Source organism: Cyprinodon variegatus, unplaced genomic scaffold, assembly GCF_000732505.1.
Source record: "Cyprinodon variegatus isolate N-32 unplaced genomic scaffold, C_variegatus-1.0 Scaffold315, whole genome shotgun sequence".
Lineage (NCBI taxonomy): Eukaryota > Metazoa > Chordata > Actinopteri > Cyprinodontiformes > Cyprinodontidae > Cyprinodon > Cyprinodon variegatus.
In genome coordinates this window covers 606,793-631,256 of record NW_015150768.1, presented here as the reverse complement: position 1 = coordinate 631,256, position 24,464 = coordinate 606,793, and the positions used below count along the sequence as shown (strand labels likewise).

Genomic DNA, 24,464 nt, shown 5'->3' with positions numbered 1-24,464 from the left:
TTAAAATACTTTTGTGTTTCTTATATTTGCAGTAGAACTATGTAGTTCAGGATGAACCAATCTAAGTATTTTAAATTTTGATGCAGGAAGTATAACATGCAGTCCAATAAGGAAACTTAAAAGCAGTTTCAACAAAACCTACTAATTTATCTAAATTAGCATTTCTAATATAGTTCTTAAAGCTCGTTTAGCATTAGCTTCTTCTAGGTCAACAGAGTTGAGTAATGTCCGCCAATCCTAAAAGCAGGTTAGTATCAGAGTTCTCCTTAAATGTAACAGAACATCTCAACAACTACTTTCTTTATTTAAAAATAAAAGTTTCAAAAACAGATATATGTTATCAAACTTAATAGATAGTAATTGTATGGCAATTCACTTCACCAAATATAATAAATGTGATATGTATAATAGTTGGGAAGTGACAAATTCTGAACTGTAAGGAAAACTCCTTTTCTTGGTTTTCTTAACTGGCGTACCGTTAAATATTACCAAGAACTTTGAAATAAATGTAGTTATGTGCACATCCATAAAACATAGAGTTCTTCTGCATCTTTAGCTTTAGCATTGTATCTAAAGTAGCTTCTGTTTTCATATAGTCTGTCTTCTACATCTCCTTGTGTCTCTTTCTGTCACTTATGCATGCATTGTGAATATCTCATTTGGCCATGTTCAGTGCATGCGCGGAATTTACTGTAACACATCAAGTGCGTTCAACTAAATATGTGTGTGCCTTTGTGTGTCTCTTGAGTCAGGTTAGAAAGCTCTAGCCCCTGTCAACAGTCTTTCATTTTCTTGCTTGCAGGGCTAACTTTAAGACATGTAAAGAGAGCCACAGGGAAGAAGAGGCAGGTCAATTCCAGATTCCCCCCCCTGAACTGCGCCACAGTACTGAGAGTGTTTGGGCATCAAACAGTTAATTTACCCTTAGCATCATTAAGATTAAGAGACCCTCTCACCCTTCTCCCAAACCAACCCACTACTGATCTATTCCTGCATGTTACTGCTGTCAACGTTTTCCATCTTAAAAGCTTTTTGCTGGCGTGAATACATTATTATTATTATTATTATTATTATTATTATTATTATTATTATTATTATTATTATTATTATTATTATTATTATTATTATTAATTGGTGTTAGTCATTTTTATTTTGGCTTTTGTCTATGCATATTTGGTTAATCAGCAACTCTTAACGTAAAGCTCTAGTCGTATAAATTCGAGACACTTTGTTGTGTGTGACATGTAAAGCATGTAACCCTTAATACGATGTTGCATTTTGAACGTTGATGACCAATAAAGAGCTTTCCCAATTGTTGTCCGTGTACTGAGGGCTTGCTTTTTTATAAACGGCTGTTTGCCACTTTGGGGACAGGAGGCCCCCCCTGTTCTGCTCGTCCGAGAGGGTGGAAACTATCCTTCAGGTGTTTCGATCAGACACACACCAGCACAGACAAATCATAAAAACAAAGACGGCTGTACACGTGACACACAAACAACAAACACGGAGACAAGTAGTAAAGAAGCAGGGCAGAGATAGAGTAGCCAGGCTCAGACAGGTGTTTTGTTTTGTTACTTTTCTTTCCTTTCTTTTCTGGACAACGGGTCTCCCTTTGTCGGGCCTGACACTCAACCGAGCTTATTCTAATCCTTTCAGGCCATAAAGGCGAAAATGGAGGAGCTTAGGCCGTTGATACCAGTGTTGGAGGAGTACAAAGCCGATGCCAAATTGGTATTGCAATTTAAGGAGGAGGTCCGAAATCTGACGTCAGTTCTAAGCGAGCTACAAGAAGAGATGGGGGCCTATGACTACGAGGAGCTCCACAACAGAGTGTCAAATCTTGAGGAGAGACTGCGAGCATGCATGCAAAAATTAGGTAGGCACAGAAAGTTGTTGGCACACACTTTGCTTCAAATATGTGCATGCACACATACTGACGTTTAATAATTTCTGGGCTAATTTTTAAATTAGCCCAAAAATTATTTTCCATTATACACATTATGAAGGATGCAAGGGAATATTTTTGGTGGGTTGATTCCTTAAGTCCCACCCGACACCTCACTACCCCAAAATTCCCCAAAAGACAGTTTTATATCAAAAAAAAAAAAAAAACATAACTTTTGTCTAGGGCAAAAGAAAAGTATTAGGCCTAATCATACATCTAAAAGACATCTTATTAAAACAGTAGTCAAAAATATCAATATAAAAGTATGAATGATGGAGCAAAAAATTTCTCTCTTCCAAGCTCTTAGTAACAGTGGTCAGAAGACCTCATTTAAAATGGGTTCTGAGTTGTTTGTTGTTCTTATTTTTGTAGACAAAACAGTGGTTTAGTTTTGGTGTATTATAGCTTTTTCATACCCATTGATAATTAGCAGCTGAATGAAGAGAAATAATATATTTTGCAAAAAAAGGACCTGAAAAAAACTAAAAAGAAGTCAAAATTCAGAGAATAACTTTGGCAATCTACTGCAGTCTTAATAAAATGTTCCATATAAACTCAAAAGATTGGTAAAGCATTGGATCCTTGGATGCTAAACAGGTTAAAAAAATTAAGGATTCAAATAATTTATCTCACTACTTTGTTCAGATTGATCGTGTAGACTGATATTTCTATACTTTTAGTATGTATAGCTAACTTTACATTTCAGCATTGCCATCTTTGTTCTATGATACTCAGCACATTTAAGACGGACAAAATGATGGGTTGCAGTAGGTGAATTTTTTTATAAGTGCTGCATGGTTTTGCAGCTCAGCTTATATTTCTTAGCACCCTGATAACATATACCAATGATTTAAATATTAGGGTTCTGCTTGTTTCCATTCTTTATTATAAAATAGCACATAATAATAGTTAAAAAAAATAAAATTGTGCTTATTGTGTTAGCTCACACAGAAGAAATCAGAAATATACAGCTTTTGATGGAAAAAAAAATGCAAAAAAAGATAAGTTAAAAACATTAAATGCTTTAGTAGAAACATTATTGGAACAGTTGTTGGTACCCCTGACAACCCCTTTTTGATAAAGAAAAATAATATATAATTCACAATCTTCTCCGGCAGTTTGCTTGTAAAAGGATCCATATTTAGGTTTCTGCTTTTTCCAAAAACATGAAGAAAAGGGACATAAACAATCTTTAATGCTCACTGTCTGAGAACTTAAGGACTGAGTAGCATCTCATTGTATACTGTCCTGACAACAACCATTAGATCACATCAATATTGTGTTTGTTTTAAGAAACAACCTTGAGGGTTTTAAAATTAAAGAAAAAATCAAATCATTTAGAAACCTTTTGTCAACCTCTAAGCACGGTGGAGGATATGTGATGCTGTCTTACTCAAATAGCCTATAAAGCTTGGTAAGAATCCTCAGAGATGCTTTCAAATACCAGAAGATACTGCTAGTCTACTAGTACACAATATGGGTCATTAAAGGGGTGGGATAAGAAGTCAAAAACTAAAGGCAAATCAACTGAGAAATGATAAACCAGCCACTAATTCAACTTTCATAGAGGTCTCAATCTAAAGACCAATAATCTTCACAAAAAAACTTTTGAAGAAGTGAAGGCAGGAGAAAATAAATGGATTCTGGAAGATCTAGACAGTCTGTGCAAAAAGGGAAAACTAAGTAAACTTGAAGGATTATGCAACAGAAATAGAAGACAAATGCATTTTTAATGTTTCCTTATATCTCTCCCAGTGCGTGAGCATTGCCTTCCTTTTTTTTTTTTTACATTTTAGGAAAAATAATGTGACATCCTGCTATTAAAATAGTCCCTCATCTCAGCCTTCCTAATATGGGTTCTTTAACAAAGAAATATTATCATGACAGTATTATTAATCACGCCCCATCTCAAAGCAGCACACAAGAACATGCACATAAAGACAGCTGCACTGCTCACGTGTATTCACCTCATAAGTTGTGATCTCAGTCTTTTCTTCGTTTTTAGCCCCTTCCTCAGTCTCTTCACACTTCTGACACAGCGCACGGTGCTAATAGATGCACACCCACATGGTGACTAAGACATATTACAAGAGTGGAGACACTCGGCACATCGCGGGTATATTGTGTCCCTGTTTGAATAATTCACAGTGCAAGATGACGGAGGGAAATTCAGAAAAAAAGTGTTTCAGCTACAATGCTCTCTGTTAACTCATTTCAGCTCACTTGCCTCTTCTTTTGTTGTTTTATATGAGCAGAAAGCAATAGATAAATGTTTCCAAAAGAATTTATTTTTGAAATATATAAGGCAGTTTTCAATTGAGGATTCCCTTTATCAAAGGAAACAAGCTTTCCAAATCAGAATGGCACTATATTAAAATGTAATTTCCCCTTCGAGTTAAATTAAATGGAAACTAAGATTAATTACATTTTTCGTTCACTTTCACGAGCCACCCCAGACCTTATTACGATCAGACCTGAGGAATCAATAACTTGCTTAAATCGAATCAGTGCGTCAATATCAAGTAGATGAAAATATCTCAGAAAGCGGCAGATTGTCCTTGAGATTGATGTCATGCCTGTTAAAAATCAGTCTTTGACATCAATCAGTGCAGAGAAGGTTCCAAATTCATTTTTTAGGCTCCAGGATTCCTCTAAACTACACCGGGAGACATTATCCTCAAATCGTGAAACCATTTAAGAGTAATGACTGTCCTAGATGTGGTTGGCCAACCAATATTATTCGTAAAAGCATATCGACAATTCATCCAGGAGGTCACAAATGAGCTCAGTTGTCTCATACACCCATGGGATGAATTTCTGTGTTTAAAATTTATCAAAAAGACACTGAGTACAAATTACATCTTTTGAGTCATTTCGACCCCCAAATTCCCTGCAATCTTAACACAATAGGTATATTAAAGACCCTAAATACAGTCGCTTTTTACCTACCGTTATTCCAAAAATGTTAAAAAAGTTTAATAAAAACAAACCACTGGACCTTGTTTCCAAGTTTGAAGATGTTTCGCTTCCCATCCAGGAAACTTTCTCAATTAAAAATGTCATCAAAAGCAAAGAGTAGCCCAACAAAGCTTTGTGTTGGCTAAGAAAACATGCAAATTGAACCACAAAAAACAGGTCCACCCCTTAGTAATGGGGAGTTGTTGAGGTCACTGTTGGCCTGCAATACCACATACTGGCCTATGCTTCTGAAAAGGGAGACGTTAGGGTCAATGTTGGCCGGGCTGACCAGGTGAAATGTTTTGGTCCCCTGGATAGTGATTAGGGTTTAGAGAGGTTTGCGTATATAAGCTGTAAAATATGAATAAAGATGCTATGACAGAAAAAATTTGATTGACAGATGACCATTGATATATGATTGACCAAATTTAGGTGTACAAGCTGACGTATAACTAACTGGCCTGCATAAGATAACGAAAAAAAAACAGATTTTAAGACTGGATTTTGTTTTTAATAGAAATTTTCTGACTTTTGGGACAATATCGTCTGATAAAAAGTACATTTATATTCATGTTTAAGCCAGAATGATTTGACGTTTAAATATGACTTCCCTACGACTTTAAGTTTGTCTTTTTCTCTCTTAACATAAATGGCTTCCTACCTTTGCTGCGTTAGGATCTGGCGGACTTCTCATAATGTACTGACCCAAGATTTTTGCCTTTTAACTGACATTTTTAACAGGAAACCATTCAGCCAATGGTTTGGATTCTCTAGTTCGTCTACACAGAGGTTAAAAGGCATGGCAATGATCCAAAAATCACTAGTAATTACTCCTCCGAAAGGCTCAAATATCAAATTCTGCTTGTCTTGGAAGGATATTTGTTGACTGTGCTATATCAGTAATGTGTGGAAACAAAAGATAAAAAAAGGAAACCTATACCTACACATTTATTTTACAAGCCAACTCCAACCCACGAAGCTCCAGTATGGGGCCAGAAACCTTTCTGTGTTTCAGCTCCCAGTTCGCTGAACACGCCACTCCTCATGTCTGTGGTTAGGCAGCTGAAGAGAGGGGAGCTGGGACCTTTGGGATGGAACGACAGTGTGTGCGAGATCAGAGGAGAGAGAGGCGAGGTCACACAGCGAGACACTGGCTTAGGCAGAACAGAGGATGGCTCTCTGTTTCATCTTTCCATGCTCGCTAAAGCTCTCATGCATAGTGTACAAAAAAATACACTACAGTTCCATACTGCTATACAGAGATTAAACTGCCCAAGGTCAGCAGCCTTATTTGCATTTCAACAACAGGGAGGAAAAAAAGGCAGGGGAGAAGCAAAAAATGTCGCTCTGATAGACAGGAAGGGCTGTTGGAGGGGTGGTAATGGAATGGAGTAAGTGAAAAAGCAGGAAAAGTGAATGAGAGTGAATAGAGTCTCTGCTGAGCTGTCCTTCAAGCTGTTTTGTGCCAGAGAGACTAACGGCCCCACGGCTGTCGGGACACAATGGCCATCGATCATGTGGACATGCCAGCTTGCTGGGCAATAATCAAATAAATAAATCTCTCTAGTCACTGTGCCCCTGCAATGTGGATGCACACAGAGCCTCAGGCAAGTGGATCCTCTACACACTAAAAACACTGATGGATGGGGCACAAATACCTCGGCTGCCTGCTCTAAGACAGCTCATTCTCTCTATTCTCTTTATTTGGAAGGTAAATAACAAAAATCTCAATATGTCTGCACCTACACTGTAACATCAAATTCAAACAAGATTATTCAACAGTTGATGATTTAAAGCCTGCATATGAGAGTTTTTTTTATCTAAAAATAATCTTTTTTCTTTCATTACATCATCAATTAAACCGTTTTTAATGTATCTTTATGTCAAAAACATTTACGTTGAAAACCATTAATACATATCATAGTGATTTTATGTCGCAGACAAAAAGAAAAAGGGTAATTCTTATGAACAAAATCAGTTTCTAACTGATTGTAATTTCATTTCATTATAGAGATATACTGTAAAACTTTGAAAAAAACTTAAAATCTGTTGCATACCTTTGACTCAATAGATTATTCCATCTTTAATCCAAGCTCTAGTTAAAACTGGGTGGCAAGGCTTTTTCTTAGGTGAACACGATCTTTTCATCCAACAATGATACCCCCTCCTCTTTCCAGATACTCTTTAAACCACTTTGTTTTCATGGCTGTCTCTCGATAACTCGAGTTTCTGTCCTGCTTTATGGATTTTCCATTGTGCAGAGGTCTCTCAATAACCTTTACTTGCTTGTTCTTTAGCCACCCCTATTGTTGTCTTAGAAGGGCCTCTTGGGTTATTACCATGCAGGGAGACTCACCTGTGACCCGTCTTTTGTCCTCTCATTCTGAACCCAGCAGTGGATAACATGTCCATTGGTCCTTCAACAAAGAGGATTTACTTTCACAGCAAAACAGACTTAAAACATGTTTCCGCACCTCCTTCCATGACAGGAATGACAGGAAATTATTTTTCTTCATACACATGAGATTTAGCTAAAGCTGGAAAAACTTTGGTTTTTAGGCTCATTTAACCACAGTGCCTTCTTCAGAGCTTTCTTGGAATCATTGGGACTTAAACTTGGAAATCTAAGACTGGCATGTACGATTCCAAACCATTATGATCAGGTGTGTTACAGTATGTGCATTCTTGGTGACTGATGTCCGGGCTGGCTTCAAATCATCATCAACAAACTCCTGTTTAGCTTCAGGTTTAATCCCTCAAATCAGCCATGATTGCCCTCACCACATGAGCGAAGACCACGTATGGAGCTTTAGGCCAAAGGTGACCAAAAATCAAGTTGTATGTTTTCCATAATCTCTCCAACAGTGATCAAATTCTAATAAGGTATCTAGATCATGTTTTGTAGTCCATTTGAAAATTTTGAGAATCAGCTATCTTGACCCCAATTCTGCACTCTGTCTATGGTTGTGGACAGATTGGTAACTGAAGAAAGGCATTCTGTGGACTTGTATGCAGACACATGTAATCCATTAAGGTCAGTCATATCTGTAATTTCTAAAGTGAATGAATTTGGGTCAACATAAGCACATAACTAATTTATATAGAGGAATTGTGGGAGATTAGCAGGTACAAAAATGCATTCGCTGAGTAAAGTGCAGACCTTTCAGTTTTGATCAATTTCAGCTCCAAACAGTGGGCAAAACGTGTATTGTTTTGACTGAGGGAAGACATTTCTAATGAGAACCAGTGTGCTAAAGACTATAGTGTAGTAAAATCCTGAACTCCCACTCACCTGGGGTCCGTTTCACAAAGAAGGTTTACTGAAAACTAAGTTTTTTAAACCTGAAATCAGGTAAGCCCTGAGTTTTATGTTTCAAAAGGGGTTTACTCAACTTTTGTTTCTGTTACAGCAGTAAAATTCTTCCCAGAGCTAACCTGGTCGTTACCCTCCGCCAATGCTGTTATTTTATTTCCTATTTTAGTCACAAGATTTTTCTCATGGTTTTGTGCAAACACTTAAAAGAAAAAAAGTCACTAGGTCTGTTAGAGACATCATGTGTTAAAAAACACAAACATATGTCCTTCTGATGAGAATCCAGTTAAAGAATGATTAGCATTGATTTGCATAAAATAAAATATGCGTATAATGAGAGATTTATCAGACCACTTATCTTTGATATTTAGAAAATTCTCTAATACAATCCATCACATGCATCCAAAACCTTATCTGTTCTCAAATCTGCAGCATTGCAGAGTTGTATTTAACAGCACTTGATATCAGTGAAAGCACATTGTCGTGTGATAACAGCTTTATAGAAAACAACTGCACAGTCAAACAGGACCAGTCCCATAGAATGGCTTCAGACTGTGGCTCCCCTACCCTCTAGTAGGTTTCTTATGGCTGATAATATGCAGCTTATCATTGAAAACAGCTGTGGCTAAAACCTTAAGGTTTCTTCACCTTTACTCACTTTATACCTTTATCTACTTTATTTAAAATGTACCTACTTTTTTTAAAACAGCATTTTAAAGCTTAATTTGAATGAATTCCACATGAAGTCACAAAGATCTAATGCAGTGATTAAAAACAGCTTAGTTGAGAGGATATAACATTTTTTGTTTTGGTTTGTTTAATATGATCAACATGCAGATATTTTTATTTTATACCATACAAGAAGAACTACTGAAATAATTTTCAAATTTCCCGTTAATAGATTAATTATTTCAAGGGAAAAATTAATAACTCTAGGGTTAGGATTAGAATGAATATAACGTTAACCTGCTGAGCCTACTAGTAGGTTGAAGGCACAATCTGAAGCCATTCTATCAGACTGATAACCACTAGTAATGGCCATTTAATGGGATGATAACATCCGAAGAGGCTGCAAACAGCCAGTTTGTATTTACTGTGTAATGGAAAACGGAATCATCATGAGGAGGAACCCCATGAGATGATGTACAGGTCCTACCTATTAGGATGTTTTTATACTTCATCTTCACCTGCGGCCAGACAATTACACCTACATAGATACATTAATCCACTACCATTCAAATCATAAAACAGTTTTCCCCATGATGTTATCATGGTTAACAGTCTATGGCAAGCCATTTTGATATGTATTAGTTTGAATGAATATGTATGTCTGATATCTAAAAAAAAATGTTTCCCCTGTCAAAATCAACATTTCAAACAAAAGGACATTCTTCACTTCTAGAATAAACATTCTGGATGTCTAAAAAATTATTTCAGATCTCCATATTCCTATTGCTACTGGTCAGTATTTGTATTATTTTGACTAGGAATAAATGTATTTCAGATATCATAAATACATATTAAGTCAATCTGATACATATCAAAACAGACACTTCAAATGTGTCAATATTTCTAGGTATTTAAAACTTAATTCGTTCAGGTACAATTTTGTCTCCATACTTTCTAATATTCAGTTTCTTCTGTCAAAAATGCATTTCAAAAATCTATAATTATAGTTTCAATTAGGAATACTGTTTTGACTATTTTAGAGAACTACACATGGAACAACAGAGAGGAGAGTGCTTTTAATAGCAAAAACGCATTAACTTGAGCAACAATCTTCTCCTTCACCATCTCCCTCTCCTTTCCCAGATAGCTTACAGACATGGGCCACTTCAGGCAATAATCAGGCACTGTAGGCATTCATCTGGCCCACAAAAAACAGATGTATACCTAAAGTTTCCCACATACAGCTCTGCAAATGTGGCTGACTTTACCTAAACGGATTTTGGCCAGTTAAGGCCGAAATATGGCAACTAAACATCCGCTAATATGGATGTGAGCCTAAAGTGGCTCACTTAAGCGCAGCAGTGCTACAGCTACAATTGCAAAGAGATAATGAAACTAATTGTGGTGAAATAATGTCATAGATATGTTAAAAAAATAATAAATATTTAACCCTGGTTCTGTACCGTATTACTGCACCACTGCTGCCGACCCCCGCTTTTCGACCCCTAAACCTCCCCATCAGCGAGTCATGTGCTTAAAGCCTTAAAACAGATAAATATAATATGTTCGATAATTTTGCTCTAAACACATGTATAGATCCCAGGAGGTAGTTGCTGCTTTGCCTAAATATCAACCCTGCAAAATTTGCAAGAGTATACAATCTCTCAGGGAAATTTAGAGGTCGACTTCTGTCTGTATAACAAATGGTGAAAGGGGGAAGTGATGTATGCCGTAAAGTAGTCTGCACATTTGTAGTTCTGCTGTGTGGCAGGGTTACTGTCACCCTCCTCAAAGTTGCTTAGTGCCAGTTAAGGCGATACAGCCCCTCTCTGGCCATGACAGAGGTGTCATTCAACTAGTTGCAAGTTTAAGTATAACCAAAAAATTTAGGAAAATGTTTTTTGAAGGTTGAAATGTTACTTAGTGTTGGTTTAAGATCTATATAGGTCTATTTTCCTAAGCCAGTGGGTTTTTTTTTTTGTTTGTTTGTTCTCTGTTGTATTTTTTCAGATTGGAATTAAAATGCCATTTTGGGGAGGGCACTTTTCTTTTGTGAGCAAATTTAGACTCAGACTGACAAAAACTGATGTTTACATATCCTATCTAACAGAGCTGGGGTTTAGAAAGAAAAAGAAGCAAAAGCAGTTCACCTCTTTTGCCCTCTTGCTTGTATAGATGATTCCCAAAAAACAGCTGTAATTTCAATGAAATTTGGTTTTATCATTAACTTTTTAGGCTTTAAGTCAACCATATACTATAATTTGCGTATAATATATTAATTCTACATTACAGTTAGACACTACTGTGTTTTGGTCTCTCACATGGAAGCCACAATACATTTCTGTTCCTCCTATAGCAAAAATGTGCAAACTTTTAAGAGGTGTAAGTACTACGACTGCAAAGCATTCTGATTGATGGGGTGATGGTGCTTTTGTGGCATCAGCAGCAACTCTCATTAGGTTTTCCACTTGACTTTGCCCTCTGATTCAAGCCAAGCAAATTCAGGGCAAAAGGGGATTAGGTCCTCTGTGTATCTCCAGAAAGCAGATCCTTCAGCCCACTACAGTAGTGGACTTCTAATGATAGACTCACGATTATAGAAAAGAAATAAATAAATCGATGGCCAATGTATTAGTCTCTAATCCCCCTAAAGGTTATGTAAGGGACTCAGCCCTTAAGTAGAAATGGTAGATCTATGGTCATGTGAGCATGCATTTGTATCCCAGCTGCAGATGAGGTGCGATGCCCACACATTCTCTTGGGCTTTACATATGCTGCAGATTGAGCCACACCGACGCTTGAGCACAAAGCCATGAGTCCCATTACATAAGAGGTTGGAATGTGATAGCAAGGGAGGTTGCAGAGTGTAAGATAAGCAGAGGAAGCAAAAATTAATCCTGGATTGTATGACTACAAAGCACCAAGGCATTTTACTTTTTCAAACACAGGAGATGATGGCCTAATGGATGAAACACTTTGCAGATAGAGAGAGAGAGAGGGAAATGAAACCCACAAAAGAGCAGCTGTCATAGAGCCACACTTTAAGTTAACTTGTCTCAGAATTCAGAAACATTTTGCTATGATCTCAGTGGCCTAATGGATATATGCATGAATCCTTTTTACCTCTGCCTCTGCTCAGCAGATGGAGAGAATTAATCTGTTTTTAGTCATGAGGGACACAAGACCAGTGTTATTTTTGTCAGATTTCCATTAACACCTCAATCAACACTAATTAACACCATGACGCCTTTTGGTTCGCACAGGAGGAAAAGTACAGAGCCTCTCCCTTTCCTATTTTTCATTTCCCTCGCTTCTTCACACATTCACATTCTGAGAGTAAAACATGCATTAGCATATGTGAGCAGAATAGAAAGTACTTCTTGTAGAGAATATCATGCAAGTGGGAACCCTCATCCTCACCCTTATGGCAAAAATGTATTGGTTTGAAATCAAATGTGACTCAACTCCACCCTAATTTAAATAAACTGAAAGACCCCGAGGGGGGGCCATTGCTGCAGATGTTCCCATTTCACTTCTTTACTTGCAGCCTGCGGCAAACTGACGGGCATCAGTGATCCAATCACCATCAAGACGTCTGGATCAAGATTTGGCTCCTGGATGACAGACCCACTGGCACCTGAAGGAGATACCCGGGTAAGTACTGCACTATATGTGCTATTTTTTATAAAATGATTTAGACATATCAAAGATTTGGTGCTACAAATTCATAGAAGTATGAGGAGGGAGCTAGAAAAGGCTTGGACAATCATTTTTGTATCCCTGATCAGGTAAGATATATATACAGTGGGAAAAATAGATATTTGAACACAGTGCTTTGCAAGTTCTCCCACTTAGAAATCGTGGAGGGGTTTGAAATTGTCATCTTAGGTGTATGTCCACCGTGAGAGCCATAATCTAAAAAAAAAAGAAATCCAGAAATCATAATTTACGATTTTGTAAGTATTTATTTGTATGATACATCTGCAAATAAGTATTTGAACACCTGAGAAAATCAATGTTAAAGGTATCGTTGATGATTTTTGACATCTGCCCTTTCCACTTAAAAAAAATAAAAATACACATGCAGAACCCTGTACCCGCTCCCGAGAGGGAACGCCTATAAAACATACGTATGCGAGAGAATGCACAGGCCCATTTCTCCTCGTGCATGCTCTGTTTAGAAGTTGCTTACTTACTTTCCAAAAGAAGATTTGCAATTTTTCCACTATGTCAGACTATGTCAGAGCTGAGTAATGCATAACATTAGAGCAAATATATTCACATGCGGTTCATAAAAAGATTTTCTTTTTATTTCTCACAGACTGACTCTGGGTATGACTTTTAATGTTTCAGGCTAAGATTACCAGTCATTAGTTCCATTTGATAAATGGCAAAATAATGGGAGAGTTAATGTTTCAGAAGTTTTTTTTTTTCTTTATTTAATTTTCCTAGTTTACTTTCATCTATTCAGGAAATACACTACTCCAAAATATTAAAGGAACACTTTGTAATCATTGTATAGTTATTGTAATCTTTGCATAGCATCAATTTAATTAAACTTCTGGGATATTGATTTGGTCAGGTAAGTAGCATAGGGGATTGTTAATCAGTTTCAGCTGCTTTAGTGTTAATGAAATTAACAACAGGTGCACTAGAGGGGCAACAACGAGACAACCATCAAAACAGGAATGGTTTTACAGGTGGAGGCCACTCACATTTTTCCCCCTCCTCATCTTGGCTAGGGTCACTGTCACTACTGTTAGCATGAGGTGCTACCAAGACCCTACAGAGGTTGCACAGGTAGTCCAACTCCTCCAGGATGGCACATCAATACGTGCCATTGCCAGAAGGTTTGCTGTGTCTCCCAGCACATTCTCAAGAGCATGGAGGAGATTCCAGGAGACAGGCAGTTACTCCAGGAAAGCTGGCCAGGGCAGTAAAAGGTCTACAATCCATCAGCAGGACTGGTATCTGCTCCTTTGTGCAAGGAGGAGCAGGAGGAGGACTGCCAGAGCCCTACAAAATGACCTCCAGCAGGTCACTGGTGTGAATGTCTCTGATCAAACAATCAGAAACAGACTTCAGGAGGCAGGGCTGAGGGCCCGACGTCCTCTAGTGGGCCCTGTGCTCACTTCCCAGCACTGTGGAGCTTGATTGGCATTTGCCACAGAACACCGCAATAGGCAAGTCCGCCACTGGCGCCTGGTGCTTTTCACAGATGAGAGGAGGTTCACCCTGAGCACATGTTACGGACGTGAAAGGGTCTGGAGAAGCCGTGGAGTACGTTATGCTGCCTGTAACATTGTTCAGCCTGACCGGTTTGGTGGTGGGTCAGTGATGGTCTCGGCAAGCATATCCATGGAGGGACGCACAGACATATAGAGGCTAAAGAACGGCACCCTGACTTCCATTAGGTATCAGGAAGAAATTCTTGCACCCATTGTCAGACCCTATGCTGTAGCAGTGGGTGCTTGGCTCCTCCTGGTGCACTACAATGCCCGGCCTCATGTGGCGAGAGTATGCAGGCAGTTCCTGGAGGATTAAGGAAATGATACCATTGATTGGACCCCCATGCTCGCCTGACCTAAATCCAATAGAACACCTCTGGGACACTATGTTTTCGATCCATTCGACACTGCCAGGTTGAACCTCAGACTGTCCAGCAGCTCAGTGATGCCCTGGTCCATATCTGGGAGGAGATACCTCAGGACCCCATCTGTCGTCTCATTAGGAGCATGCCCCGACGTTGTCAGGCATGCATACACGCATGTGGGGGTCATACAAATGACTGAATACCATTTTGAGTTGCTGCAATTAAATTTCAGCAAAATGGACTAGTCTGCCGCATCATCTTTTCACTGTAATTTTTGTGGTGTCTTTGAATTCAGCCCTCTGTAGGTTGATACTTTTCATTTCCATCAAATGATGTGGCATCCTTTTCTTCCTAACACATCACCCTGTCCATATCAGTATAAATAAACAGCATGATTTTTTTTCCCTTGTTGAAATCTGATGTGTTTTCAAAGTGTTCCTTTAATTTTTTTGAGCAGTGTACATTTGATTTTTACATAGCTGTTTTACTTTTTCAAAAATACAATTCTACATACAATATGAGTTAATTGGGGTGACAAATTGCAAACATTTTCATAATTTAAGAATTGTTAAATAACTTCAAACAGCGGTCATGTCTCTCCGATAGTTTTTCATGGTGGTTTTCTCAACAAAACAAGTTCATTTTCTCATTATGTAAAGATAACGAAAGCAGTTTTCTTGTGATAACGAGATGATAATTTTCTCATTAGAAAGCAGTTTTCTCATCATAACGAGATGATTGATAAAACTGATAACATTCTTCAATACCACAACAGCGAGAGAGGATTTATAAGTATAATTCATGGCACCCTATGTTTAACTCCGTAAATAATCCTGTGTTTAACTTTTAGGTAACTAGAGGATGTTTTTGGTTTGATGATTTGCTTCCAATTCTGATTCATTAGCAATTAGAACGATGCCTCCGGTGCCTTAGCGCCAGATATTTTCTGAACAGCCCCGGTGTTACACCTGTAACAGGTATAAGATGCATTAACCCCCAAAATAAGTCCACATTAAAGATTTAGAATAAAAAAATGGCAATTTTTTTTCTACTGTATTCCATGCAATACAATCATCCACCATGACCTGACAATGAGTGAAAATAAAAAGGAATCTAAAAAACGTATTATTTACACGTGGTACCGCAACTTCACTTCTACGGACACCGCAGGCAGAATCCAAGGCTCTTGGCCAGCTGCATTCATTGCTCAAACAGGTTAATCATCTCGTTATCTCAAGAAATTAATCACAGTTTTTTCGTGAAAACGAGATAATTATTGTGTTATTTTGAGAAAGCAATTAAGGGTTTAACCCTGATAACGAGATAGTTACGTCATTATGTCAAGCAGTGTTGTTTTTGACAGCCATCTTAGACGAAAACTGTTATCTGTTTTAGTCACATTTTAGTCATTGCGATATGTGATAGTTTTAGTCGGTTTTAGTTGACTAAAACTTAAAAAGGTTTTAGTCTAGTTTTAGTCAGTTTTATGTTGCAAAAAAAGTTAACCTTTACAATTTCGAATAACAACCAGATTCTTTACCAGACTGACATCTTTTGACTAGATACTACAATAGCTGGGTATAGAATGCTGCAGTGCAATTCATCACTGCTGTTGGGCGGAAAACTTTGATTCATAGAATTAAAATAAAAAATCTTTATGAATTTATGCCCTTTATAAGAAGGTGTCTCACAAGAGTTTTGAAAATAGCAGATGTAGTTCAACACATCATATTGTTTAATATAGCAGACAGATAACCTAACAAAATGTACAATAAATAAATGATTTTAGACACATGGTTTCCATCCCAAAGCAAACATTTCACGATCTACCATGAGTTATGCATTACACACAGATCAATGAAATCTTCATTGCTCCAAAAAAGCAAATAAAAAAAATCATTCTTATTTCTACTTTGGCAATTGTGGCTTTATTTCTGAGAATTTTCCCCTCGGTTGCTGCTGCTCAGGGGTCATGGTAGATTTAAATTCACAGGGTTTTGATATAAAAAATACAGAGAGAACCTACATAATTGCCTTGTAATGCCATGGCAATCCAGACCTAAGTTGAATGAATACGCTAACTATGTTGAAATATTTAAAGGAAAGAGAGAAAATGTTTCAATGACAATTCAAGGAAACATTTAGATAATATTTAAATAGATAGAAACAAGAACAGTGAGAGTGAGATATTCAAATATCTATGTACCTTTTCATTGGGCTCATCCAGAAATAAACGGAATTTAATGAAATATTGTATTTGGATATAACCTAGGGATTCCTTTTGGTAGAAATGAAAGAAGGTTTAGCATCACCTTTTGTGAGGTGGATAAAATCAAATCTTGAAATTTAGACCTAGGGATTTTTAACACTTGGCAGAGGATGATCAGCAACATAGTTTATTAAGTAGCGATGGAAGAGCCATACTGCTGAGAGCAAACCATTAAAGAGGAGCATGAAGCGCAGACTCTGAGCTCTGCATGCAGAGACGCATTTCTGCACAAGCACAGATGGAAGGTCAGAACAGTTTGTCCAAGTTGAACGCACAGTACCGGACCATTCCGGGTTATTTTCTCAGATCCTGCCACTGCTGCTGCCATGATCCATCTGTGCTCCTGCATGATATGGAACATTGTGCAGCAGGATGAAACAGGACGCAGCTGTATGGGTGATACTGCTTAGCAGATTACAGCACAATGATGCAGTTTAAAGGTCTGACCGACGACCTGTTCATTTTTATTTAGTCTCGTCTTGTTGACGAAAACTTAAACGTATGGCTCGTCATGTTTTAGTCATCAAAGATCCACGTTTAGCTCGTCAGTTTTCGTTATTATCAAAGGAAAAAGGAGCACTTATCTCAAGAAGTCAAAGGAAAAAAAGAAAAAAATTTGAGTACCTCCGTTCTCTGCTTCCATAGAAGAGACTTATCTGTCCTTTTGACCTAAATAATAAAATTAAAAGAGTTCTGTTCTGCAAATTGAAAATGCTATCAAGTATCGGGTATATATTCTATATTCTGGTATTAAGTTTGTTTGTGATCATGCTAGAACCACCTCCTCGTAAGAAAAAAGCTAACGAGTCCACAGATAAAGTATAGGGGTAGGGGCCCAATGTTGTTTTGGTGTTTTTATTTTTTCCAATAGAGACTGCTACACTTCACAAAATAGATAGCATTACTGTGTGTAGAGGAAATATGAGGAAAGCAACATCTCAAAATGTCACCCAGGAAAGTGGAAGCCCCGACCATAGTGGCAAAACAGTTATAAAGTGGGGTGAGGACAACAAAAAGACCCTTGAAAAATGTAAAAAGTTTTTCCCATATTTCTTCTGAACACAGGCAATGCCAAAAAACCTGGAAAAAATACCCAGAAAACAGAAGCACTGAAACCCTAAGTTGCTTTAAATCCAGATTTAAAAAAAAAAGTTTGTTTAGCATGCTCTTTGGCTGTGCTATCTGAACATCTTTGGTTAACTTTTCTGTCCAAATTTATTTTCAATTGTTTATGAACCATTTCATTAATTATTTATTTGGCCTTTTTGCCATTGTACTTTACTTTTCATTTCTTCTTTTTCCATCTACAGAATGTTGAATTGTCTTGCTACTGAAATGTGCTAGAATATCTCCTATGAGTCACATATAAAAACAAGCTAGGCATATTTTTTGTAATTTAACCTGACTGGGCACCATATACAAGTTGTTACGTAAACTACATACCATTGAGTTACACTTATCTTATTTCACAACATGGATTTAGAGAATACAAGTTTCTAAAAACATTATTTAATGTTTTAATTTATCAGATTTAATAAAAAAGAAATGTTTATTTCTGCTTTTTATGAAAGCAATAAGGTAATCTATCAGTTATTGACCTTTTTTTTTCATTTTATTTGCATAACTGCTGTATAGCGGTCGTTTTTTATTTTGTATTGTGAGACAGGTTTCTTACAAGTTCTGTCTTCTTTCCCCTTTCAATCAGTACATGGATACAGCTGAGACAAAAGTTATATAGCAGTTTAAGAAAACACTTTCTTTGGAATCTCATCAAATAGCCTTAAATCAACAGAGCAGTCTGACCAAAAAATATGGAGCAATTGGAATTTCAACTGATTTCAACCTTGCCTTGATTCTGATTACTGTATTATACCAAAAAATTATTTTTTTGAGTATTTAAAAAAAAAATCTAAATATGATCAAGCTAAGCCTTTATTAGTTCTGCTGTCACTGTTGAAAGCTGAAAATGTGTTAAAATCCAAAATGAATCGGCTTTTTTAATAATTGTTAAGTATGTTCTAGAATGAAAATAGCTTTCTACAATCATCTGAACTGAACTTTAATCCTCCAGTTTTTGGCACCTATTGAGTTTTGACTTAAATATGTCAGATTAGGAATTCACTAATTAGCCGGGGTTCTAAAAGCTTTGACAAGCAGAGGATTACATTAGAATTAAATATCTGTTTTATATCTGATCATTGACAAAAAAGATAAAAAAGTGTGATCAGAAGCTGCAGCTTCTCTTTGCTAGGTGGATGGTCTACTCTTCCACTGTTAGGTTAAGCTGGATCATCTTTCACTTTGCATAGCAGGTCTCCTTTGGCTAAGAGATACATTCCCCTTTAAAAGTATACATATATTTATAATCACATTCATGCCAGTCAATTTTCACTTATAATGATGCCCTAGAGTTATTCTTTTTGTTTATAATAGAAATGACTGAATGTCCTGTAAAAATGAAAACAACTGTAGGTTTTTTTACTTGAATGTCCCCCAGGAGGTGGCAACAAACCACTTTTGTAGCCAAAGATGCTATAAAAGTGAAATAATTCTGGCTGGACATTTATTTGCTCTAGTAAGCAGAACTGAATAATTGAATTGTATTGAATTATGTTGCTTTCCTGGCATGAACAAAGCTTTTAAGGATTGTTAAAATGTCAAAATCCTATATTTTTTTTTACATGATTTCAGAGTTATTGGAAAACATTGAAGCACTCTTATATGCTGTACTTTTTGACTCAGTTTGAGTTTTGCTTGAATAGTTGCTGTGCTATCAGATATACTAATCAGCCAGGTGCAAGCTTTTAGTTTATGCTATTAGAACAGAGAAGGATACGTGAACTGATGACATTACAGAGTCAATCATTATCTGAGTATGTTAGGAAGAAAAATAATCGTTTTGTTTTTGCTGTTTTTTTTAATATTTGTAGGGATTTTGTTAGTATAAAGTCTGTTTTTTTGAAAATAGCAATGGAGAAGAAAGAGATGTTGATGTTGTTCTAAGCTGCTTCTCCACTGCAACCCAGACTGTCACTGATGTCTTATTTTATGTGGAAGAATGGTTTACCTGACAATGATTAATTAATAAGCCAAAGCAATACTGCTTAATTGTCCAAACACATTATATTTACCTGTTTGTCTTTGTTTAGGCTAAAAAATCCAGATAAAATATTTCCTACTTCTGGAAACGTGTATTCTGGAGGCTTTCTTTAGAAGAAGGATGTTCTACAGATATGTGTTATCAAACTGGAGCTCTGAAAAAGATCTCTATTTCAGGACAGTAAATAATATGATAGTCAAATAATAATATGACAGTAATAATAATATGAATCTTGCGTCTCAGAAAACTTTGTTTGTAGTTTGTCTCTACACATTTTCTTTTTTCTTTGGAATAGATGATCAGAGTAGTCTTGGTTTGATAAGCTTAGGAGATAATTATCCTGGTAATTATTGCATGAAACCAAATATTGAACCGTTACCTGCCAAGGTCAAGCAATGGTTTCGCCAACCATTGTACGAAGCCAGTCAAGGGATTGAAAACTATGAATAAGATGGAGGTTCTGGTGCAAAGCTTTATGTTATTTGCTTTACCCATCCCAAACCTGTTTTGACTTAAATTTGGGGTTATTGCTTTTTTAAAACACCAACATGTGTTAAAGCTCTGACCTTGATGTCACTCTGAAATGAGAGAAAAATGTTTATGATGAACAGAAACATCTCAGGAACCACCAAAGCTCAAGCCTGCCAAAAATCGAAAGTTTAGGATAATCGTTGTAACTGTGAGGCAAAAGATGAATTGATGAGGGATTCATCTGGCCAGACTGATTAGAATGTTTTTCCGAATGGATTAAGAAAGTGGACCTTTTGTCTTGAAATCTCTTTCCCTAAAGTCTGTGTTTAAAAACATAGTTGTGTTTCAGAAAATCCAAATAAGTGTTGATTCAATACCTCGGACTAGAGCAAGATGTTTATATTGGAATCATATGACAAATATACACAGGAGGTTTTTCATAGTGTGAAGATATAAAGAAAGCTTCTTAAAGATTAAAACAATAGAATTCAGAACAAAACAGAAATGGTAGGACAAAGGGGGAAATAGTAGAATTAAGTTTATGAGGTAGAAGTTGGCAGCTTCCCTATGCTTTTCTTTTATCTCCTGCTTTTTCAATGTGCTTAATCCTGTCCCAAGGGGACCTGCTCATCTTATGTGACTGGAATTTTTGGATCAGTCACAGCAGCAGGGATAATGGGTGTAAAGTAGCCTTAGCCATAACAGTTCCACTGAGTATGAGAAGGTAATAGTGGCTCAGGAATGTCTACCACCAAAGGCACCAACAGGTAGTAAGCAGCAGAAACAGGATGGTTCACATTATCTCTGCAGGGCCTGATAGTTACAACCCCAAGACTGTCATCAGGACTGTTTAATTCATAAGCTTTGTCTGCTCAATGAAAAAAAAACCCATTGCTAACTTAATTAGGAGGCTTGTTCATTGTAACTTAATTAATTCTACTGAACAAGACATAACATTCTAAAGCATGAATAGAATTTGTCCTGATTCTTTTTTTTCTTTCCTTGGTGCTCAGGTTTGGTACATGGATGGATACCATAATAACCGCTTTGTTCGGGAGTACAAGTCTATGCATGACTTCATGACGTCAGACAACTTCACGTCCCACCGACTGCCGCACCCTTGGTCAGGAACAGGTCAGGTCGTCTACAACGGCTCCATCTACTTCAACAAATTCCAGAGCCACGTCATCATCAAGTTTGATTTTCGCACCTCCTCTATTAGCAAGTCTCGGCAGCTCGACTATGCCGGCTTCAACAACGCTTATCACTATGCCTGGGGAGGCCATTCAGACATTGACCTGATGGTTGATGAGGGAGGCCTGTGGGCTGTCTATGCCACCAACCAGAATGCAGGCAATATTGTCATTAGCAAGCTGAACCCCAACACCCTGCAGATCATCAAAAGTTGGACCACCAACCATCCCAAACGGAGCGCTGGAGAGTCTTTTATGATCTGTGGAACACTCTATGTTACAAACGGATACTCTGGAGGGACCAAGGTATATTATGCCTACTCCACCAACTCTTCCACTTATGAGTATATTGACATTCCCTTACAAAATAAGTACTCGCATATCTCCATGCTAGACTACAACCCTCGTGACAGAGCCCTGTATGCTTGGAACAATGGCCACCAGGTGCTCTATAATGTGACACTGTTTCACGTTATCCGCTCAGAGGAACTGTAATAGGTGAGGATTCAATAAATATCGACAAATGTTGTCTGTGAAAAAACAAAAACATTGATTCTATTAATTTTCCAAAACAAAAGACCACAACAAGAACATCTTGTTAAGGCAAAGAATTGAAGGACCATATCCATGAATGTAAAATGGATCGAATGTGTATGTGAATACAAATCTTTTACTGTGTTTCATTCCAAAATTATGTCATACCTTAAAATCTGCAATATTATTTAGCGCAAAACAAAAGAAAAAAATCTAAGAAATATTTAAATATTTTGTAAATAAATGTCTTAAAATTAGTTTTGACTTTATGGTGTACTTTATTTTGATAGTTATCCTTAGAGGTTTTTTTTTATTTTGGAATGAAACTCTTTAATCATTTGTTGTCTAGAAAAAAGAATGTAAAATTAGAATATATTAGACTGAAAACATTGAGAGCAGATGCCAGTTAAAGAGAAATTATCACGCCTTTTTTATATAAAGCAAATATCAACCCAAGGTCATTCCAGAGGCTCCTGTTTTTTCTGCAGAACTCCTTCCAGATGAACTTTTTGGTGGCCAGTAAGGAGGGTTGGGAAACCTGAACAAAGACTGTTGTTTATAAACTGTACGAAATCCCACCCTGCCCTGGGCCCATAAATAAAAGTCGGAGGCTCTAGTCAGAGGACTGTATAGCCAAAAGGAGGTGATCTGTCATATCATTTTTATCGAAATACAGTAGCAAATCTAAAGTCTGTAGTAAAACAATATCATCTACTAAAAGACCTGAAGGCACTGACTGTTGATCGCACTGTTTCTGTTCTTTTTTTTAATCAGATTTTTCAGCATTAGTGATTATTTGTTGAAAAGGCTTTCTTTGCATGATTGTTTTCTATAATGCCACTCTGCTCTGCTGAATGTGTTTTGCTGTATTATACTGTAAATCAAGAAAGGAGTTGGAGGAAGGAACTAATTCAAGGATTTACAAAACTTTTTAGTTTTCCCTATTTCTTCCTGTTGAACCACTATGTTCCATTTGTTTCCTTTTCTTAGCCTCCATTTTGAATGTTCTTGTACCACTTTAACCGTCAATACTAATTTTGCCTACTTGTTTTTATTTTATTGGACTGTGTAGGAGGAATCTAGCTAGCTCATTAATCTATGTAAGAAGCTAAAAAATATATATTAATAACAGAATGTATGAAATATTGTCCTGTTGGCAAGGGAACATTGGTCCCCTATCCTCATCCCACATCATGAACTTGAAGTGGGGAGGGATATACATTAAAAGGGTGTTCCATCACATGTCATGTAACACCCCCACTGTTAGTGGAGGATAATGTTTGTTAAATGTATGTATACCCTTGCTTAAGGCAACAGCTTTTCACTCTTTTTGCGCTTTGCTGGACATGTGTTGTATCTGAAATGAGATGGTTAATGATTCGTGTCAATAAAACAAACAAATCTAGCCATTGGGTTGTAGTTTTTAAAAGTTTTGGCATGTCTTTGACAGCATATTTGGTTTTTATTAATATTAACACACTTTTCTATTTTTGGATTACCAAGTCTTTAGAAACTTATTTGTAGTTGACATCTTTATTATCTGTAAAACTCTTAAAAGGGCATCCCTAAGAGTCATTGCATAATTTTAACTCTTGGCCAGTGGCTGAAAAACAGGTTTAAACCTGGAAACAATTGACCTTTGTTGACCCATGTCAAATGACTTAGCAAAGAAATACTGATATTCTTTCACATTCAAAGCCATATGTTAGCACAAGATCCAAAGTATAAAGAAGAGAATGTGTGGGACTATTCACATTTTGAACAAAGCCAATAGCATCAAGATATCATTAAAGGCTGCATTTAAGCTATCAGATTTAATGTCAGCATAGATGTTAAAATCACCCACTATGATGATCTTATCAGTATTTAACACTTGATAAAATATGATCTCTGTAAACTGATCTAAAAGATCAGTAAGGACCGATTGGATGATACAAAGTTACAAAAATAATTCTAATATTTCTAATTATTAACTGGCTTTGAAGTAATCAGTAAGTCAGATTGAAAGTTTATTGCTATGTATTATTCTCGCTCAGAATTTGTAGGGTTTGTGAAGATTTAAATAACTAGAGGGAGTAGCCTCATTTATGCTCACATAATCCTACTGCAGCCAAGTTTCTGTAAGGCAATATAAAGCAGTGTGATTATCACAAATCCGGCCTTTAACTAACAGACTTTTTGATGAAGAGAGCTTATGTTAAATAAACCACATTTAATAGTTTTTTTTTCCCCCTAATTGGAGTTATTTATCTTAGTTAGATTATTATGAATTACTCTGTTGGGATTTTTTTCTAATTTGTTTGATTTTGGTGATGGACAAGACACTGCCTGGATGAAGTAATTATTAGTGAGTAACGGTAGAGAAACTGCAAAGAGGTCTATTAAACTACAACTATGCTTCTGTAAAAATTCAAAAAAT

At 36.8% G+C, this 24,464-nt stretch overlaps 1 protein-coding gene across 2 annotated transcripts in view; it reads left to right on the top strand.

Annotated features, from left to right (window-relative positions):
• The window catches only part of olfm1 (olfactomedin 1), a 37,645-nt gene extending 14,200 nt beyond the window's left edge, over positions 1-23,445 (top strand). For both annotated transcript variants that reach the window (XM_015384530.1, XM_015384529.1), the window contains exons 4-6: positions 1,657-1,876; positions 12,433-12,539; positions 21,332-23,445. In XM_015384530.1, coding sequence (XP_015240016.1) covers positions 1,657-1,876; positions 12,433-12,539; positions 21,332-22,006 — 1,002 coding nt within the window. In that variant the 3' untranslated portion in view covers positions 22,007-23,445. The remainder of the gene's footprint in view (positions 1-1,656; positions 1,877-12,432; positions 12,540-21,331) is intronic.
• The last annotated feature ends 1,019 nt before the right edge of the window (positions 23,446-24,464 follow it).